The sequence below is a fragment of the Mchenga conophoros genome, linkage group LG10, assembly GCF_057382185.1.
Source record: "Mchenga conophoros isolate Kocher_MC1m ecotype Shallow Benthic linkage group LG10, M_conophoros_male_GT1.1, whole genome shotgun sequence".
Lineage (NCBI taxonomy): Eukaryota > Metazoa > Chordata > Actinopteri > Cichliformes > Cichlidae > Mchenga > Mchenga conophoros.
Genome location: NC_140535.1, coordinates 1,737,980 through 1,755,822, shown reverse-complemented (window position 1 = coordinate 1,755,822; position 17,843 = coordinate 1,737,980). Strand labels below are relative to the sequence as shown.

Below are 17,843 nucleotides of genomic sequence, written 5' to 3'. Positions count from 1 at the left end.
AAATAAAATATACAAAGGGGATAAATAGAATAAATAGGAATAAAAAAAAATACAAGTGAATTGCACATTCCAAGTATTGAGTCTATTGCACTGTTGACTATTTACAAAAAGTATTGCACAAGGTATTGTACAGTGAGGTGAAGAGGCACTACAGCTTAGTTGTTCCCCCCTCCTTTGTCCTCCTGTTTCCCCTCCAGAGAGGAGTTAAACAGTCTGATGGCGTGTGGGACAAAGGAGTTTTTAAGTCTGTTAGTTCTTGTCTTTGGGAGAAGCAACCTGTCACTGAACAGACTCTTCTGATTGTTTATGGCCGTGTGCAGAGGATGCCCAGCATTGTTCAGTGTCCAGATGACTGACTTCTGATTGCTTACATCTCTTCCATCTTCCTTTTGTCTTTATTTCCAGTCAGTTCAACTTTAAACCCATTCTTGAAATTTTATTGCAGTTTCTGTAGCTCAGGCTTTGACAGCCTATCGCTCTTGTAAGCGGGCACACATTAGTTTAGATTAAAACCCGTTTTAACTAAAAGTCATTTGTTGAGACAGAACAGGAAGTCTTTGTACTTTCAGTCCACTGAACTTTGCAGCACAGACATTACCCACAGGAAGAGGGTGTACACTGAAATTATCACACACAGATTAAACATTTACTGCAGTGTATCTCAAGGGGAGGAGCGTGGGAGGAGTCTCTCCATGGAATCAAAATAAATATTTGGACAGAGAGTACTCCCACTGTGGCCAAACTGTGGCACATGATGGGAAAGAAACACACCATGAAATCAAGCAGAGGTAAAACATTCAAACTTCGAGCGTTGTCTTTGCTTTTTAATCAGTCGAATCTATGCTGTCCTTTTGTTCTGGACAGTTTAACCTTATGTGCGCTTTCTGTTTCCTTATATCAAAACGTGTATCACATTTTTTTGTTTTCTACTGTAAAGCATTTGGGATTTATTTTAACAGAAAGTTGCAGTTGAACAGTGTTGAATTGATTAAATAGTTAAAGTTAATGAATTATAGATTTAAAATGTTTCAAAACTGGATACTTCTAGTAAAAAAGTAGGAAAGATTAATCCCAGTTTATCATTCATACTTCGAATAGCTCGTTCTAGTTTTCCCCGGACTGAGCTGAGCTCCAGGACTTTGTCTTTGAGTGTCTGCAGGATCAACGTGTCCTAGATCATTAAAAAAAAAGGTTTCAGTGACCCATTAGCTGCACTCAAGTACCTGTAGCATACGCTGTTGTGCCCATATGTTCATGAGAGCTGCGTAGATTTGCTCTGAAATCTGGATTTCTCTGGGAGTAAATGGCTTAAGCATGCCATTTCTTTTTAATGTTTGTATTCACTTCACACTGTGACAGAGAAACAAGGACTCCACGTAGCTGGCATATTCGACCACAGATAAGGAGTGTTGTAGATTAGAGGAGGGCGACACTTTGTGTCTCTGACTTTTCAAGTTATTATTGTGGAGCACGTTAGCTGAGTGTGTTCTTGCTCCTTAACAACAGCAGTTACTCTTAAAAATAAAACGTTCTTTCCTGCCAGTTTTCTGTCAGGACTATTGTAATATGAGAAAAGTCCGATAACTATAGAACATCAATAACTGCCTCGGGCCTTAAGGCTATACATGCACTATATGGAAAAGGGTCCTAATGCCACAGGTGTGTAAAGTCAAGCATCTACGCTCTTTACAAACACTGGTGGGTCGTTTTAGAGAGTTCACTGGGGTCGCCGAATGTTGAGGCTCATAAAACCCATAAAAGTCTCCACCGCTCAGCTGGCTCGATACAGCGGAGCTCCAACATCAGCACAAACACTTTAGTCCACAGAGTGTTTCTTCTTACGTAGGAAAGGCACTGCTAAAGTTTACACTGTTTCTTTTCAAATTTAAAGTGGTTGAAACCAATAAGAATTTAGATAAAATAGCCATTTTTATTTATTCATTTATTTATTGTTTAGTTAAATTCGCCCTGGAACTATGGAACGCCAGGACTGCCATAATGAATTAATTAAATACACCATTAAATAATTAATTAAATGTGGCAATAATTAATTAAAATTGGAATTAATTAATTAAATAAATAGTTATGACACATGTAATTAATTAATTATTGACACATTTAATTAATTATTTATGTATTTCACATTTTAATTCATTATTGACACATTTAATTAATTAATTATTGACACATTTAATTAATTATTTATGTATTTCACATTTTAATTAATTATTGACACATTTAATTAATTATTTATGTATTTCACATTTTAATTAATCATTGACACATTTAATTAATTATTTATGTATTTCACATTTTAATTAATTATTGACACATTTAATTAATTATTTATGTATTTCACATTTTAATTAATTATTGACACATTTAATTAATTATTGACACATTTAATTAATTATTTAATGATATATTTATTTATTTCATTTTGGCAGTCCTGACGCCTGGCTCTCATCATGAAATAATTTTATCTGTCAGCCTCACCCATCAAACTCAGGGGGCGGGGTTAACGCTGATCGAGTCAAAACCATTGCTTTGGCCTGGTGGCCATTGTTTCTAGCACACAACAACCGGCATGTGGAAGCTAACAGAACTGAGCTTTGAAAAACCCTGTTTGTGTGTTACCAAATACCGTTTTAATATTTTTTTAGCTGAGAATGTAGTGGTTTAATCTTCATGTGTCTGGTCGGTTTGTCAAGATACAGCCTCTTTGCAAAAGTGTTTCGATGATTTCGGAGATGTCTGCCCAGTCTCACGGCAAAGCGTGGGATAGACCCGCTCGCCTCGCAAGCAATCCCACCGACAAAGCGCAGGCCCCGGTACACAGCTGTAGTAACCCCCGCTGACTTCTTTTACTGAGGTTATATTTATCGGTGTTTTATTTCCTGATGTTCTTATGTGTCCTACGTGTTTCAGTCGCCAATTCTGAATTATAACTAACATTAAAAACATGTTTAAGGAGGAGAGAGAGCAAATAAATCTGTTTAACATCTGATCTTTGGGTTTTTGTTCAGTAATCAGTGTGACCTGTGTATAAACACATAAAAGAGATAACGTTGGTGTTTCCGTCATGTAGTAACTGCTGGCTTTAACTGTACAAAGGTTGTTCGACACTATGAAACACATACAGACTTCATGATGTTCGGCTAATATTTTTATTGTGAATATTAATCATGCTGACCTCGCTCTGTACACCACGCAGCGAGGTCAGCATATCCACGATATCCTCAGCTCCATGAGTTAACACAAAGTTTCCCAGCTGACTATCTAACTGCCAACTATTCCAGAGACGTGAAAATATACAGCATAAAGAAAAGTGTAAGAGACTCAGCAGCAGATTAGAATAACAGTTATACATTTAATAAATCACCAAACGAATCCAAGAAACGAGCAAACCTGTTCCGACAATTTGAATTTGTATTCCCTCAGCTGCAGACTCGCTGCTGTTTAAATGTTTGAAAAGGAAGATTAGATATAAACAAACGTCAAACATAGACTCAGTCTGCCTTCACATTTGATATGAGGCCAGCACGTATAGTGGCCTCAGCAGGCTATTACTGAAATACACGTGCTATATCATAAACTATGATATAAACAGGGAGGTCCTATTAACATGTTTAGTTTTAAAGGACACCTTCCTGCCTTTAGTCTCATTCATGAGCAGTATTAGTTTTCTTCTAACATCCAGAAGTCTGCACGATGTGTTTCATAGTTTGTAACAAGCCTTTGGACAGGTAAACATAACATGACCGAAAAAAAAAAAAAGAAAAAAAAAAGAGAGAGAGTGTTGAGATAAGAAGAGAAAATGCTCTCAATTATGGAGACAGGCAAATGGTTCATTTATGTTTGATGTGTGTTTATTCCTCCCTAAATATCGTCGGTGAAGTTCGCCATGCACGTCAGATTTTCCTGCGCATTTTTATACCTCTGCCAACAGAGAGAGAAAAAAAAATCACATTCTAACAGACAGCTGGTGCTTAGAATACAGTTGAATAACTATTAAAAAACAGATGATATTTAGATGATAGTTCAGTCTAACACATGTGCCAGTGAACCATTAAACGTCTGTGAAACTATGCAGTTATGAAACGTAACTTTAACCTCAGCCAAACCGATTTGCTCAGTTGTAAATAAAACAGCGAAGTAAACGTGACCCGACAGACAGAACCTGAGTGAATGAAGTCCAGCGTTTAACCACTGAGAGCTAAAACTCAGCTGAGGTTTGAAAGCTGTGTGCCGGTGATTGGACATCAGCCGCTGATAAAGCTGTTCGCCTATAAAGTGCTCTGTAAGGAAACAAGCTCCAGCAGCTCTGCGCTCGGGGAAAACACTATATTTACTTATCTTGTGCAGAAAAATGTGCTGACATTGCTTTATATCGAGCACCGGCTGCCCAGTTAAACTGTGACTATCACCAGGTAACTAGGCGTGTTTCTTGAATTAGCAGCAGGTGTTAAACAGCTGACAGATGAGGAGGAGGATGCATGCAGGTAAACTGAGGGTCTGTTGAGCTGATCGCTGGTTTCGTGAGAAAAATGTCAGCTCGTTCTTTATGTTACAGAAGCACAGAGACACAAGACCAGGCGGAAAGAGACGATCGTTCGGTGAAAATGAGAATCTGCGAATGCAACATGTGGAACACGGAGAGTGGAATATGTAAACAAACCGGTTAACGTACCCCCTCGGTGCGCTCTGCATGCTAACTGTTAACAGAGCTAGTGAAATCTCTGAAAACATCTGAGCACTTTTGCAAACATGTTCTATGTTGACAACCTGACCAGACATACGGCGCGACACTCGCGGCTAAAACACTGTTAAAAGTGTAGCTGATGACAGAAAAACGGGGTATTTTAAAACTACACCACCACCATTGCTGCCTGTGATTTGATCTGCATTCTGGGATAACTGGCTGCCCCAAGTCTACACAAGCAATCGATTTTCTAGGATCGACCTGTTTTGACTTACTTTGCACGGCAACCAATCAAATGTTAGAGAAGCTGCATGGGCAGCGTTAACCCCGCCCCCTGAGTTTGATGGGTGAGGCTGACAGATAAAATTATTTCATGATGAGAGCCAGGCGCCAGGACTGCCAAAATGAAATAAATAAATATATCATTAAATAATTAATTAAATGTGTCAATAATTAATTAAATGTGTCAATAATGAATTAAAATGTGAAATACATAAATAATTAATTAAATGTGTCAATAATTAATCAATTACATGTGTCATAACTATTTATTTAATTAATTAATTCCAATTTTAATTAATTATTGCCACATTTAATTAATTATTTAATGGTGTATTTAATTAATTCATTATGGCAGTCCTGGCGTTCCATATAAAACAGACTGACAAACCTGGTGACAATGAAGCCTGCCTCTTGCCCAACATCCGCTGGGCCGTGCTCCTGGCTGTCTAAACTGGATAAGAGAAAATGGATGTAAAAGTATTTAAGACAGCCTTTCATTCTCATTCATTTGCTTCATTCTGTATCGGTCTTGTATTTCAGTGACAAGGTGGCACACAGTGGTCTGTTCTTGCTGTGTGTGGTGAGGTGCAGAGATAAAGCTTGAATGTCAGATAAATCCATTTTCTGGTAAATTGCAGTAAAAAAATTGTTACAAGTTTAACGTTTCTGTAAAGTGGAGTTCAGAAGAATGCTGTCCAAGGGGGCGGTACCTTAGTGGGTACTGCTGTACAAGTTGATTCTGATCATCTGGATGTTTTCAGTGAGAGAAACATGTCGTCACTCATCCAGGTGACGTCTTCAGTCCCAGCTGACTGCAGGTTTCTAACCTTATAAACAGGACATCTGCACAATGTAACCAGCACCAGGAACAATGGGCTGTGAGGTCAGTTCCTTGATCATTAATATGCAAATTCTCATGAACATTGATCAGTGGCTGTTGATCAATGTCCATGAGTCCCATTCACAGAGAGTTGGGGAATGGCTGCAATCACAGCATGTAAGATGGCAAAAGATGTATCCTTAGGCCCCCTCCTCGATTCAGAGATGGTCTTTCCCTTGACTCCGCCCTCAAACCAGCGTTCCTCCCTGTCCAGGATGTGAACATCCTCATCATTGAAAGAGTGTCCAGTGTAGGTGTAAATAGACTGCAGAGTCCTGGCCTGACGAGGAGGCTCTTCTGTGTTGTGCCGTCCCTCCACCACACCCTTGATAAGGAGAAAGCAGAAGAAGAAAGAGAGACAACAAATGAGTCTCTTATGAAAATGATATTACTGAATATCAGTTTTGCTTTCAGATTACATCTATAAAACAACACTCATTCATGCAGCGTGATGTCACGCACTTTTGGACGTTTTCAGCTTTCAGGTTTTTGAATTCCTTCAGCTTTTAGAGGACAAAGACTAAAGATAATCAAAGTCAGTCCCTGTTTGATGAACCCTCTACTGAGAGTCACCAGTCACATCCAGCTCTGATTGCTGAGCTGATGCCTCACGGTCTGGCAGACAGAACATTGCAGACTTTCACAGAGCCGCATGTTCAAATTAATAATGCTATCTTGTGTTTTTAATATTAGTATGCTTTAAGGTGCCAACAGCAACTGATAAAGAATAAGCTCAATAAAAATTCAAGAATGGGTAATCTTACATATTGTGTGTGTGTGTGTGTGTGTGTGTGTGTGTGTGTGTGTGTGTGTGTGTGTGAAATAAATGTACTGTTTAAATGTCATACATACAGTTACTTTGATATTTACTGCAATTTCTGCAGGTTTGGTGGCTGACGGTGGTTTGAGAGAGTAAGTCTGCATTTCATTTCATTTCATGCATTAATGCGTTTGACTTGTTTCAGTGGCCATTCCAATTTCACTGTAACAGCTAATAAAATATGATGGTCAGCATGAACATGACCACACACATCCTCTCAGCACTATTTCTGAGTAACTACACAGTTTGACAGGATGTGTTTGACTGTGTGAGAGATCGACACGGCACCGTTTCAGATCCCCCAAAACAAACCAAGACTCTTTTTAAAAAATCAAGTTATAATTGTGCAGCTTTAAAAACAACTAAGCTGACGTTATAATGGCAACATAAGTGACACATCAAACTACAGTTTGTATTTACTTTTGTATTTTCTAATTATTATTTTATTTTTGAATTCATTTCGAACTTAGTGTCCAGGATGGATTTTCTTCTTTCAGATTAGTTTTTAAAGTTTTTGAAAATGTTTAATTTTAGTTTAGTTTTCATTCATTTCAGTGTTTATTATTCTAATGAGGAAATATGTCATCAGCGCAGGTATTACAATAAAAACTAAAGTAAAGGTTACTTTATTTTTTTTATGATTATTATTTTATTCCATTTTCCAAGTTCCAAATGTAATTTTTAGTTTAGTTTTAGGTAAATATAAAACAAACAGATGCAAACTCAATCTGAACAAACCAACAATAACCAAAATTGACCCGACAGCCTCGAGACACACAAGGGGAAACATAAAACATCAAATGATCTAATAGCAAAAAACACAAGCAACCTTTTAATCGCTTCTTTAACTTAACAGTAAACAAATACAAAATAACAAAGTATATAACTCAAGAATCAGAGACGATTACTTTTGTATTTTTGACTAGTCATTTAGCAAAATGTGGCATGCACCAATCAGCACTTCCTGTAATATTCTAGGGCCCATCCCAGGCTCACTTGATGCCAGCAGACATACCGACCTCCCAGCACCAGTAAAAGAGGGAAAATAAAACACAAGATAAATTTAACAATTCAGTATGAGGAATAAAAGCGAACCAAATGAGTGCACTATACAGGTCATCGGGTGTTCAAGATGGGCTTTACGGCTTCCAACAACTGCTCACACTGTCAGGCAAATTCACCGGACAATTATATCCACGCTCTTTGGTTCTGTCCACCAGTGCAGAAGTTTTGGCGCGAGATATGTGAAGACTTATCAAAGTGTCTGAAATGTAACATTCCAACTTCCCCCTTAGTGTGTTTGTTGGGCAGCTTAGATAATGTCACTTCAGAAAAGAATATCGCCCATATGGTTTTCACTGCCCTATGCATAGCCAAGAAAACAGTCCTCATGAACTGGAAAAATAAAAATAATCTTAATTCTAACCAATATAGAAATTATCTATTAGATTACATTAGTCTTGATACAGCCTCTGCCACCACATCAGATCAATTGCTCTGGGCTCCTTTGATCAGCTCCATCACCTAGTGGGGGTGGGGGGTCATAGTTTGGTCCCGCCTTCACTGTTGTGATTGGTGTGGGGGTAGGGACAGGCTTAGGGCGTCGGGGGGTTCCCCAGGAGCAGTGGGGATCGATACCCCGGGCTCAACCCGGGGTATCGATCATGGCCTATTAAGGGCTCTGTTGACTCTTAGGTGACGGTTTCCTGGTGGCTGCGTGCAGCGGGGCTAGGGGAGGGTCTGTGCTGACGGACGTGGGTTACTGACCTGGTAGCCTGGCTGCCCTTGGGTGGGTGTGAGGTTCTGGGGGCGCTCAGTCTCTGGGCTGGGGTCCTTGCTGGGCCTTGGGGGCTTTGGTCCTGGTTGGTGTGTCGCCAGGGTTGTGGGCGGGTGGGTGCATGGGGGGCTCAGCCCTGGCGCGGGGTGCCGCCAGTGCATCGAGCCACCTGGGGGGCTCTTCAACTGTGGGGGAGGTTGTTACATCTTGCAGGAGCTTTCCTCTCTTCAGGAACTGACTCTGCAGGAGGGGGAGATACAGGAGAGGTGGAGGAAGATCTCAGCCTGGGCGTCTATTGTCTTGTGTAGTCTGGAAGATGAGTGGATGACGGGGTGGGTGCAGTTTTCTCTGTGGTGGGGTCGGGTGGGCTGTCCCGGGCTCTGTGGGGCCGGGCGGCGCTGCTGTGCCTACTGGGCTCGGGGGGGACTTGCCCCTCCCTTCCTTCCTTCCTTCCCTCCCCATCTCCAGCTGCCTCCCTCTTCCCGCTCCACCACAACCACCCACACATGCAGGGCCTTGGAGTAGGGGTATGTCACCAGGGTGCAGAGGAGGCTACCCCCCCCCCCCCCCCCCCCGTCCCCTTCTGGCTGCCTCTGCCTCAATTTTATCCCACAACTTAGACATTCACATTACTCACACTCTCATTACACATACATATAGGATCTTGGGGGTGGGCACGATACACGGAGTCCAAATTACCATCAGGGTGTACACCTCACCCCTGGCGTCGTTGCCCACCTCTCAATTTTAAATACACGTAGACATTGAGGGCTAGCAGGAGGGACCATGCGCTTACCTGCTGCTCTCTGGCAGGTAGCTCCATGCCCTCCTGGGTTTTAAATGCACCTTAGAACACACATGCATCAACACTACAATGAGCGGGTGGAGGGAGGTTTGGAGTCTTCTCTCACCCCCGTTCTCTGCGGCCTGCTGGAGCGGGGGGGCTAGGAGGAGGAGTTGGCCACCCCCTGGCTTCTGCTCCGCGGCTGCTGAGTGACCCCTCATCTGGGACTCTCCTCAGCTCTTGTGTGGCCCCCCCACACCCTCTAGCAGATGAAGGAACCTTTTAAAAACAAGCGCGTCCATGCTCACAGGTGTTTTGACAGGACTAACTGGGATATCTTTGAACATCAGGACTTGGAAATGTTCACAGACAGTGTCCTCTGCTATATAAAACACTGCATAGACACTGTTACAGCAGTCAAACGGATCCGGGCTTATCCCAACCAAAAGCCCTGGATGACCCGGGAGGTCAGGCAGCTGCTGAAGGAGAGGAACATTGCGTTCAGGTCTGGCAACAGGGATTACTACACCACAGCCCGATCCAACCTGAAGAGAGGCATCAGAGAGGCAAAGGGGGACTATAGGAGGAGGATCGAGGACCATTTGAAGAGTAATACCAGCCGGCAGGTGTGGCAAGGCATCCAGCACCTAACCAACTATAAGATCAATCTCGGAGCTGCGGACGGTGACCTGGAGCTGGCAGAGGAGCTGAATATCTTCTTTGCCCGCTTTGAGACCAGGGTACCGGAGGTATTGGAGCCACAGCAGCAACACGCCACCCATAGCAGCACCACCCTCACCCTGGAAGAGCACGAGGTGAGGCGCATGCTGCAGGCTGTTAACCCGAGGAAGGCGGCGGGTCCTGATGGTGTGCCAGGTCGAATATTGAGGGATTGTGCAGGACAGCTGGCTGGGATCTTCACCAGGATCTTCAACAAATCCCTCGCACAGGCGACTGTCCCACTCTGCCTGAAGTCCTCCACCATAGTCCCCTTGCCTAAGAAGCCCCACATCACCGGCCTGAATGACTACAGACCGGTGGCACTCACCCCAGTGGTAATGAAATGCTTTGAGAAGCTGGTCCGCAGACACATCACAGCAGCCCTGCCCCGCAGCCTGGATCCACACCAGTTTGCCTACAGAGCAAACCGATCCACGGAAGACGCTGTAGCCACAGCACTCCTGCTGCATTAACTCACCTGGAAGAGCATGGTAGCTATGTGCGGATGCTCTTCGTGGATTACTGCTCAGCTTTTAACACCATCCTTCCACACAAACTGGTGGCCAAGCTACAAGACCTGGGGCTTCCATACAGCACCTGCATGTGGATCAACAGCTTCCTCTCGGGCCGTAGACAGAGAGTCAGAGTTGGCCATCACACATCCTCAGCCCTGAGTCTCAGCACTGGCTCACCCCAGGGCTGTGTGCTCAGTCCACTGCTCTACTCTCTCTACACACACGACTGCACTCCTCGCCACCACAGCAACATCTTTGTGAAATTTGCAGATGACACCACAGTGGTGGGGCTCATTTCCAAGGGAGACGAGTCTACGTACAGAGACGAGGTGGAGCAGCTGACGTCATGGTGTAAGGCCAATAACCTCCTCCTCAACACTTCAAAAACCAAAGAACTCATAATAGACTTCAGAAGGAAAAAGGCAGAGATCCAACCACTATTCATAAATGGGGACTGTGTAGAAAGGGTGGCAAGCTTCCGCTTCCTGGGAGTCAATATAGAGGAGAACCTTTCCTGGAGTGTGAACACCTCCGAGCTGCTGAAAAAGGCCCAACAGAGACTGTACTTCCTGAGAATTCTCAGGAGGAATAACATCACACAGAGACTGCTGGTGTCCTTCTACAGAGCCACCATTGAGAGTGTTCTAACTTACTGCATATGCATCTGGTACACTAGCTGCACAGGGGCTCAGAGGAAAGCACTCCAAGGGATCATTAACACCGCCCAAAAGATCACTGGCTGCCCTCTCCCCACACTGGAAGTTCTACATAACGCCCACTGTTTTAAAAAGGCCCAAAACATCATAAAAGACACCTCACATCCTGGCCACTCCCTGTTCGAACTGTTGCCCTCAGGCAGACGGTACAGGGCAATCAGAGCAAGGACTAATAGACTCAAACACAGCTGTTATCCAACTGCAATAACACATCTGAATACTACAAAAAAATGTCCATCACGCCACTCTTGTGTTAATCTATGCACGGCCTGAAGCATGTGTGTGGGAATGTATGTGAATGTTTTACTGTTATATCTTATTAGTATTTTAAGTATTCTATCTATTTTATTTATTGAATTTTATTGTTTTATTTATATTTTGATATTGCTAGGGATGATGCAATGATCGGGGACCATTCTTAATTTCGTTGTTCTCATGACAATGACAATAAAGTTTCTGATTCTGATTCTGATTCTGATTCTACACACAGGTGCTCGCACACACAAACTACACCCTTTTTGGCTCCTACCTCAAAGCACACTGTGTTCTGTTGATCTTATGTGCTGCACAATAATATTCAATATTTAGTATTTACTGTTACATTCACATAGATCATCACGATGATGTTGTTTATTATATTGCTCTCTTTTTTTTGCTTGTTTTCTCTTTTTTCTTTCTCAGCTGGTGATTGATAGATGCATTTTTGTCTGTTTGTTTTTTGTTTTTTGCCCTTTATCCCCGTCCCTCTTCCCCGCTGTTTTTCTTTCCCCCAGTCACGTCTGTCCCGTGTGTAGCAAGTGAAAATAAAATAAAATAAACAGTAAAAGGTGAATCGAATAGACCAATACAGCGAGGCTGGGACGGCCCAGTTGGTAAAGTAAATCCGTTGGGCATCTTTCTTTGCCTTTAGACAAAAATTCTGATGCAAAAGAACCAAACGGGACAGGCGGGAAAAAAAGAAAAAAGAACTAAATGTGAACGCGGCAAGAAGATTATGGTTCAACATTTTTGTTTTCTTTATGTTCATGTATGTCGTGATGTGCAATGTGTATCAAAACTAACACAACACCAGTGTGTTACGTGACCCCTAGATGCACGGTGTTACCAACTTTACAGATGTGTAACTGTCAGTGACTCTACCACCGTTTGAATGGCTCAGCATGCTGACTTTTGGAACCGTGTAATCTTTAAAACTCTCGATACAAGATCAGACCATTTATTAAATATGTAAAGTGCACTTTGCATAAACTTTACTGCATTACATGTAGAAAGCGACTAGAAGCAACACCGTGATTACAGTGCATTACTGCACACACTGTATTGCACACAGAGCGAGAATTACTTTAATAATTTCCATTAAAACCTACTATGAAGTTGTAATTACAGTACATGTCTCTCTTTTAAGGAAATTTACATTTAATCCTAAAGAGGGAATAGACAACCCAGCGATGGTCATCACAGATGATGCAGGTACCCCGCTTGCCTGTGTAGTAGCCATTGGGCAAAGCCTGCTTGCTTTATGACAGCTCTCTTGTGTCTCTTCTGGTTCAGGCTCTGTGTGGACGCCCATCCCGCGCTCGTGTATCCTTAAACGCGAGGATGGCGAGTTCTACGGCTTCCATCTGCGTGTGGAGAGGGGCCGTCAGGGACACATAATTAGTCATGTGGTATCAGGTGGGGTCGCAGAGCGTAGCGGCCTTCGAGACGGAGACAGACTGCTAGAAGTCAACAACTGCTATATTGATGATGTTCCTCACCCTGAGGTAAGACAAGCTTCCTTCATAGTTAAATAGAAACCAGAGAAGCAACACAAAGCTGTCTAACTGGATCTGTCACGTTTCCAAATGTATAAATCAGGTGGCTAGGAAGATAAAGGTAAGCGGACGCCAGTTGTGTTTATTAGTGCTGGATGGAGAGGATTATGAACGGGCTGTGTCCCGAGGTCAGGACCTGCAACGTCTGGCCCACATGGATGAGAGCTGCAAACCACCCAGGCTTTGTCACATCACCAGGGATCCTGTCTCAGGTCTGGGCATCACCGTTACTCCTTTGGAAGGTAAAACGTCTCCCTGTAATCACAAGAAGCCTAAGATTTGAGATCAGATGTCCGGGTTGAAGTCTGTGCAGTGTTATTCAGATGCTGCTCCTGTTTCGGCTCCGTAGGAGAGAAAGGTTGCTTTGTAGTGAACCCAGTGGCAGGAGGTGCAGCTGAAAAGGCAGCGGTGCGTCAGGGAGATCGGCTGGTGTGGATAGACGGAGCGATGGTGTCTGATCTCACACACTCCGCACTCAGCAAAATGGTTTGTGGACTTTTTGTAACTGTGTGATGCAGCAGATAATACATCAGGTTATCTTTGGTCTAACAATAATATCTCCATATATTTTATTGTAGATGAAGAAATGTGGTGATCACATCACCATCTTAGTGATCGACAGCGAGAGTGAAAAGAAGTACACGCAAAGGCGGCTCCCCGTCCTGCCCACCATGGCTACCCCTCATCAGCTACCTTATAGAGCCCGAACACTCCACCTGACCTCTGTGTCTGAGAGCTTTGGTTTTCTTCTACGACTGGAGAAAGTGCCATCAGGACGCACATGTGAGATGATGAAAAATTGCTGAAAACTGAATTATTTTCACTGTTTTGCTGTTAAATAAACTGGGTACATATTAACCAACAGATCACGTCCTGCGTGAAACGACCAGAGGCAGTCCTGCAGAGAGGGCGGGTGTGAGGGATGGAGAGCTGCTGCTGGAGGTCAACGACGAGTCAGTGGAGTCACTGAAGCACGAGGAGGTTGTGGACAGAGTGAAGCTGAGCGGACGAGAGGTCCGTCTCACCACCATCACTCCCAAGGGGCTAGAGTTTTATACGCAGGTGGCCATCACTTACCACATACGTGCACTGCTTTTCCAGTTGATTCAAGTGTACATCGAGGGTGGTGCACCCATTTGGAGGCCACACCTGGTACTGGGATATTGTTACGTCTTTCCTTTGTTTTCTCTCCTGCAGCTGGGTCTGTCTCCACTTCTTTTCTGTGAGGATGATGCAGCTGATGAAGGAAAGGAGAGTAGTATGCTGACTTCTGTAGAGGAGAACTCACCACCAAAGGAAACGCATGCCTCAAGTCATCTTAGACTCTGCTCTCTCCAGAAAGGCCCTTTGGGATTTGGCTTTAAATTAGGCTGTGACCCACAGAGTCCTGGGACTTTCATCAGTCAGGTTTTAGTGTTCTTTTGCATAAACACACACACAGAAAAGTCATAAGCTTCAGTTTTGTGTCAAATCTTGTAAACTTTTTTTTACTTGGCCTCGTAGGTTGCTTCTGGGGGTCCTGGGCAGAGTGCTGGACTGCTTGTGGGTGACGTAGTGATGGAAGTCAATGGACAAAGTGTGGACGGAAAACCTCTGGAAGATGTGACTATGCTTGTGGAAGAAGGTGGGCACATTCCTTCATTGCTAGTCACACATACGACACGCTACACCAAGATGGAACAGACTGAAGCACCCAGCAAAGATGTCACTCGCACAGAGGTGGCAAAACAGTTTTTAACTTTGTGTTTGTATCTCAGCAGGAGGAAGAAGATAACGAGATCTCAGCTTTGTGAGCGGAACAGATATAAACCTCGAAGACATTTCCCAGCACGATGCTCCCACTCAAGAATTCCAGATTTTAATCCTTGCCAACATTTTCAACACACAACTTCACTTAGATAGGATGCAATCAAACTAGAAACCAAATGCTTCACGGCTTAAACGACTCTCTGGTTAAACAACAACAAATGGCCCTCCCCCCTCCCATACCATGGTGGACTTGAAGCTCTTTCCCCCCACGACCACTGCTTAAACAGTTTTTTGTGTTTAATGCTACTTTAAACACCTGACTGATCAAATTCTCCCATCACAAGAAAGATTTTTGAAAGCCTGAAACAGACCAGATGCAAGTACGAGAGCTCTCTCAGATGACAGAACCCTTTAAAGGCATTTGTATCATATTTGATACATTTAATAGTTTTTGGGACTTGTGATCTTTTCCCCTGAAAAAGCAAAATGAATAACACAAAACATTCTTGAGCAAAGATTAAAAAACAAAAAGATGTAGCAAATATTGTGCAATTAAATCAATTTCATCAACACTCCAATAAAAAAATAATGATGTTCAGGCTTTATTAATAACACTGAGTGTTGCAGGCAGGATTGGACCCAAACGAGGTGAACTTAAGAAACTCAGGAAAATAAGAAGAACAAAAACTAACTGAACTGGGAAAACAAATAAACTAACAGGCAGGCAAACAGAAGACACAACGAGACCGAGGGTGAGCAGACATTAACAAAGGAAACACGGGGCTTATATACACAGGGACTAGTCAGGGAATGGAAAACAGCTGGGAGGGATTGGACTGACGAGGTAAAACTGAACACTCTGACACCAGACACGGACCTTCAAAGTAAAACAGGAAACAAGAAACAATTTACAAGGACGCAGACTGACACCGATCTAAATCTAGAATAATAATCAAAATAGCACAACTACAGAACCAAAACATAAATCATAATACAGAAATATACCAAAATATAAGAAACTGACCCAGAACCGTGACAATGAGGAGAAGAAATCACACTTTTGTTGTGGCTTTTCATAACAGGTGAATTCTCCAGAACAGTCCCACATATACGATACACATAAAAGTAGAAACACAATTCAAACTACAGTAATATGCACATTTTATTGTATTTTTTCTAAAACAACGTTTATCTGAAAATGTCATTTACATCAGTGAAAACGCACTTGGAGTGCAGAGGATGCTTTTTTAGTGCCTGTAATGAACTGCACAGACAAAGACACAAAACAAAGAAAATGAAAATGATAATCAAGTTTCCAGTGATTGTCTCCTTTCAGACTATAATTCCCAACTTTGTACATCTACAAAAATTCTTTAGTCTAGATTTTCAGCCTTCCTCCTTCCAGCTCACTCATCCTCCCAACGTTTGATGATGTAGTTTGTTTTTTTAAAAGAAAATAAAATCCTGGAGACTTTGTTTTGCAGCAAAACAAAACAGTAATCATTGTTTAACAAAATATGAACATTTTATTGGGCAAAATGAGCTACAAGGTGAAAAAAATCAAAAAGGAATGTTTCCATATGAGGAGGCTAATACGACTAATGCAGTTATTCATATATACATATGTGTATATGTGCTTCAAGAAAGCAGAGGATTAACCATACAAAGAAACAATATGTTCTATGATTTTCTTTAAGCAGGACAAAATGATTAGTGAAACTAAAATATAACAGCTGGTCACTTTTAACAGGAGAAACCTTCGGTAAGAACCAGGCTCAGAGAGGAGCAACCAGGCTCCGGCTGAGGGGAGACAGGAAATGAGAAACAAAACGAGAGCAGAGAAAAACAGGACAAAACACACACGACAAGCGTTGATGACAATCAGCAGTGATGTCCAAACACACTGTGAGTGAGACTGAAACACTCAGTGCACTGAGCATCGTCCCATGATGCACTGAGCAACAGTCTTGGGCTATAATTCTTATCCAAGTGATCCATCAAGGAGGAAGGTTTAGAGTCTAATCTGCGTCTGCATGTCTCGGGATGTTGTCACCAGGATAAAAAAATACTATTAAAAAATGAGTTGGACTGTTCCAAAAGCCAGTGTCAGCCTCTCCCTGACAGCTCCACTTTATGCATGCTTATTAATCTGTCACACCATCAGTGGCTCGTGGTCACTTAAAGCCTATGTACTACAGAGGCAGAGCAGCATTCAGTCCTAGCTGCCTTTCCTGGCAGATCTCTGCTTTCTCTGCAGCGAGACAGCTCAAAACCTTTTATCAGTCTTTCCTGACCTGGTGCTCCTATATAATCTGCTGTGATGGGAAAAGCTTGATTTACATTAAAAACATCTTGTTGTCTAAATACCCTGAAATTTGTTGTTATATTGAGTCAGAAATATAAAGAATTATAAATGCTGCATAGTATCGTCCTTAGTCATGAATGGCTTTCACTTGAATACGTCCGTTCTGTACGTACAAAGGGAACAACAGCTCCTGTGTTGCACTGCTACATTGTCTTATCTAATGTATGTTTATCATGTTAAAAGTCTGACTTATTATGACCATTTTTTCAAAGACAGAAAAAAGATAAAAAGTTGATTCTAATGATAGACTATCCTTTCAACATTTATTTCTGTACTCAGTTTAATTTGATGTTTAACGTTAATGTTTAACTTATGTCCCATGGTTTAATAAAAATCACATTAAAATTATGTGGTGCTACAAGAAAAAGTTTTTGAGAATCTCATATGATTACAGCACATCCAATCTCACCTGTTATTTGGAAAAATAATGCTGGGAAAGTCATTTTAGTCTTTGCCTAGCTCAATGCAGGAAGTAAAAACAGTCTCTCCAGAGGTGGAAGAAGATCTCTCCCACATGTTTCACCAGATATTACTGAGTATCAGAAGCGTGCCATCTCGTCTAACCTCACTGGTACCTGTCCTAGCCTGTGCAACACGCACTTCCTCCGTCTGTAGAGTTGCAGCGATAACTAATGCTTGCTTCGCCTTTGCATCGTCCTCTTATCACAAAAATGAGTGACTTTGTCTCATTTTTGCAAACATAAACTGAGAATAAAAAT

The 17,843-nt window shown here is 42.3% G+C and overlaps 1 protein-coding gene across 7 annotated transcripts; it reads left to right on the top strand.

Annotated features, from left to right (window-relative positions):
- Window positions 1-740: 740 nt before the first annotated feature.
- Window positions 741-17,843, top strand: nherf4b (NHERF family PDZ scaffold protein 4b). Of its 7 annotated transcripts, none has more exons than XM_085288129.1 (12): window positions 741-788; window positions 5,774-5,867; window positions 6,749-6,776; window positions 12,602-12,666; window positions 12,748-12,959; window positions 13,054-13,252; window positions 13,360-13,496; window positions 13,589-13,793; window positions 13,876-14,072; window positions 14,208-14,417; window positions 14,514-14,634; window positions 14,768-17,843. In XM_085288129.1, exons 4-12 carry the CDS (start codon window positions 12,645-12,647, stop codon window positions 14,782-14,784), a joined length of 1,320 nt encoding a protein of 439 aa, XP_085144255.1. In that variant the 5' UTR covers window positions 741-788; window positions 5,774-5,867; window positions 6,749-6,776; window positions 12,602-12,644; the 3' UTR covers window positions 14,785-17,843. The 7 variants fall into 7 exon arrangements, with proteins under 7 accessions (XP_085144255.1, XP_085144257.1, XP_085144252.1 ...); XM_085288131.1 differs by having other exon boundaries at window positions 743-788; window positions 5,746-5,867; XM_085288126.1 differs by lacking the exon at window positions 5,774-5,867 and having other exon boundaries at window positions 746-788.

Excerpts from the sequence above, each read along its gene's own strand:
- nherf4b (XM_085288124.1), top strand. The coding sequence starts at position 6,691 with ATGTACTGTTTAAATGTCATACATACAGTTACTTTGATATTTACTGCA. Across the intron at positions 13,253-13,359 it reads CACCGTTACTCCTTTGGAAG|GAGAGAAAGGTTGCTTTGTA; the intron begins GTAAAACGTCTC and ends TCGGCTCCGTAG. Across the intron at positions 13,497-13,588 it reads ACTCCGCACTCAGCAAAATG|ATGAAGAAATGTGGTGATCA; the intron begins GTTTGTGGACTT and ends ATTTTATTGTAG.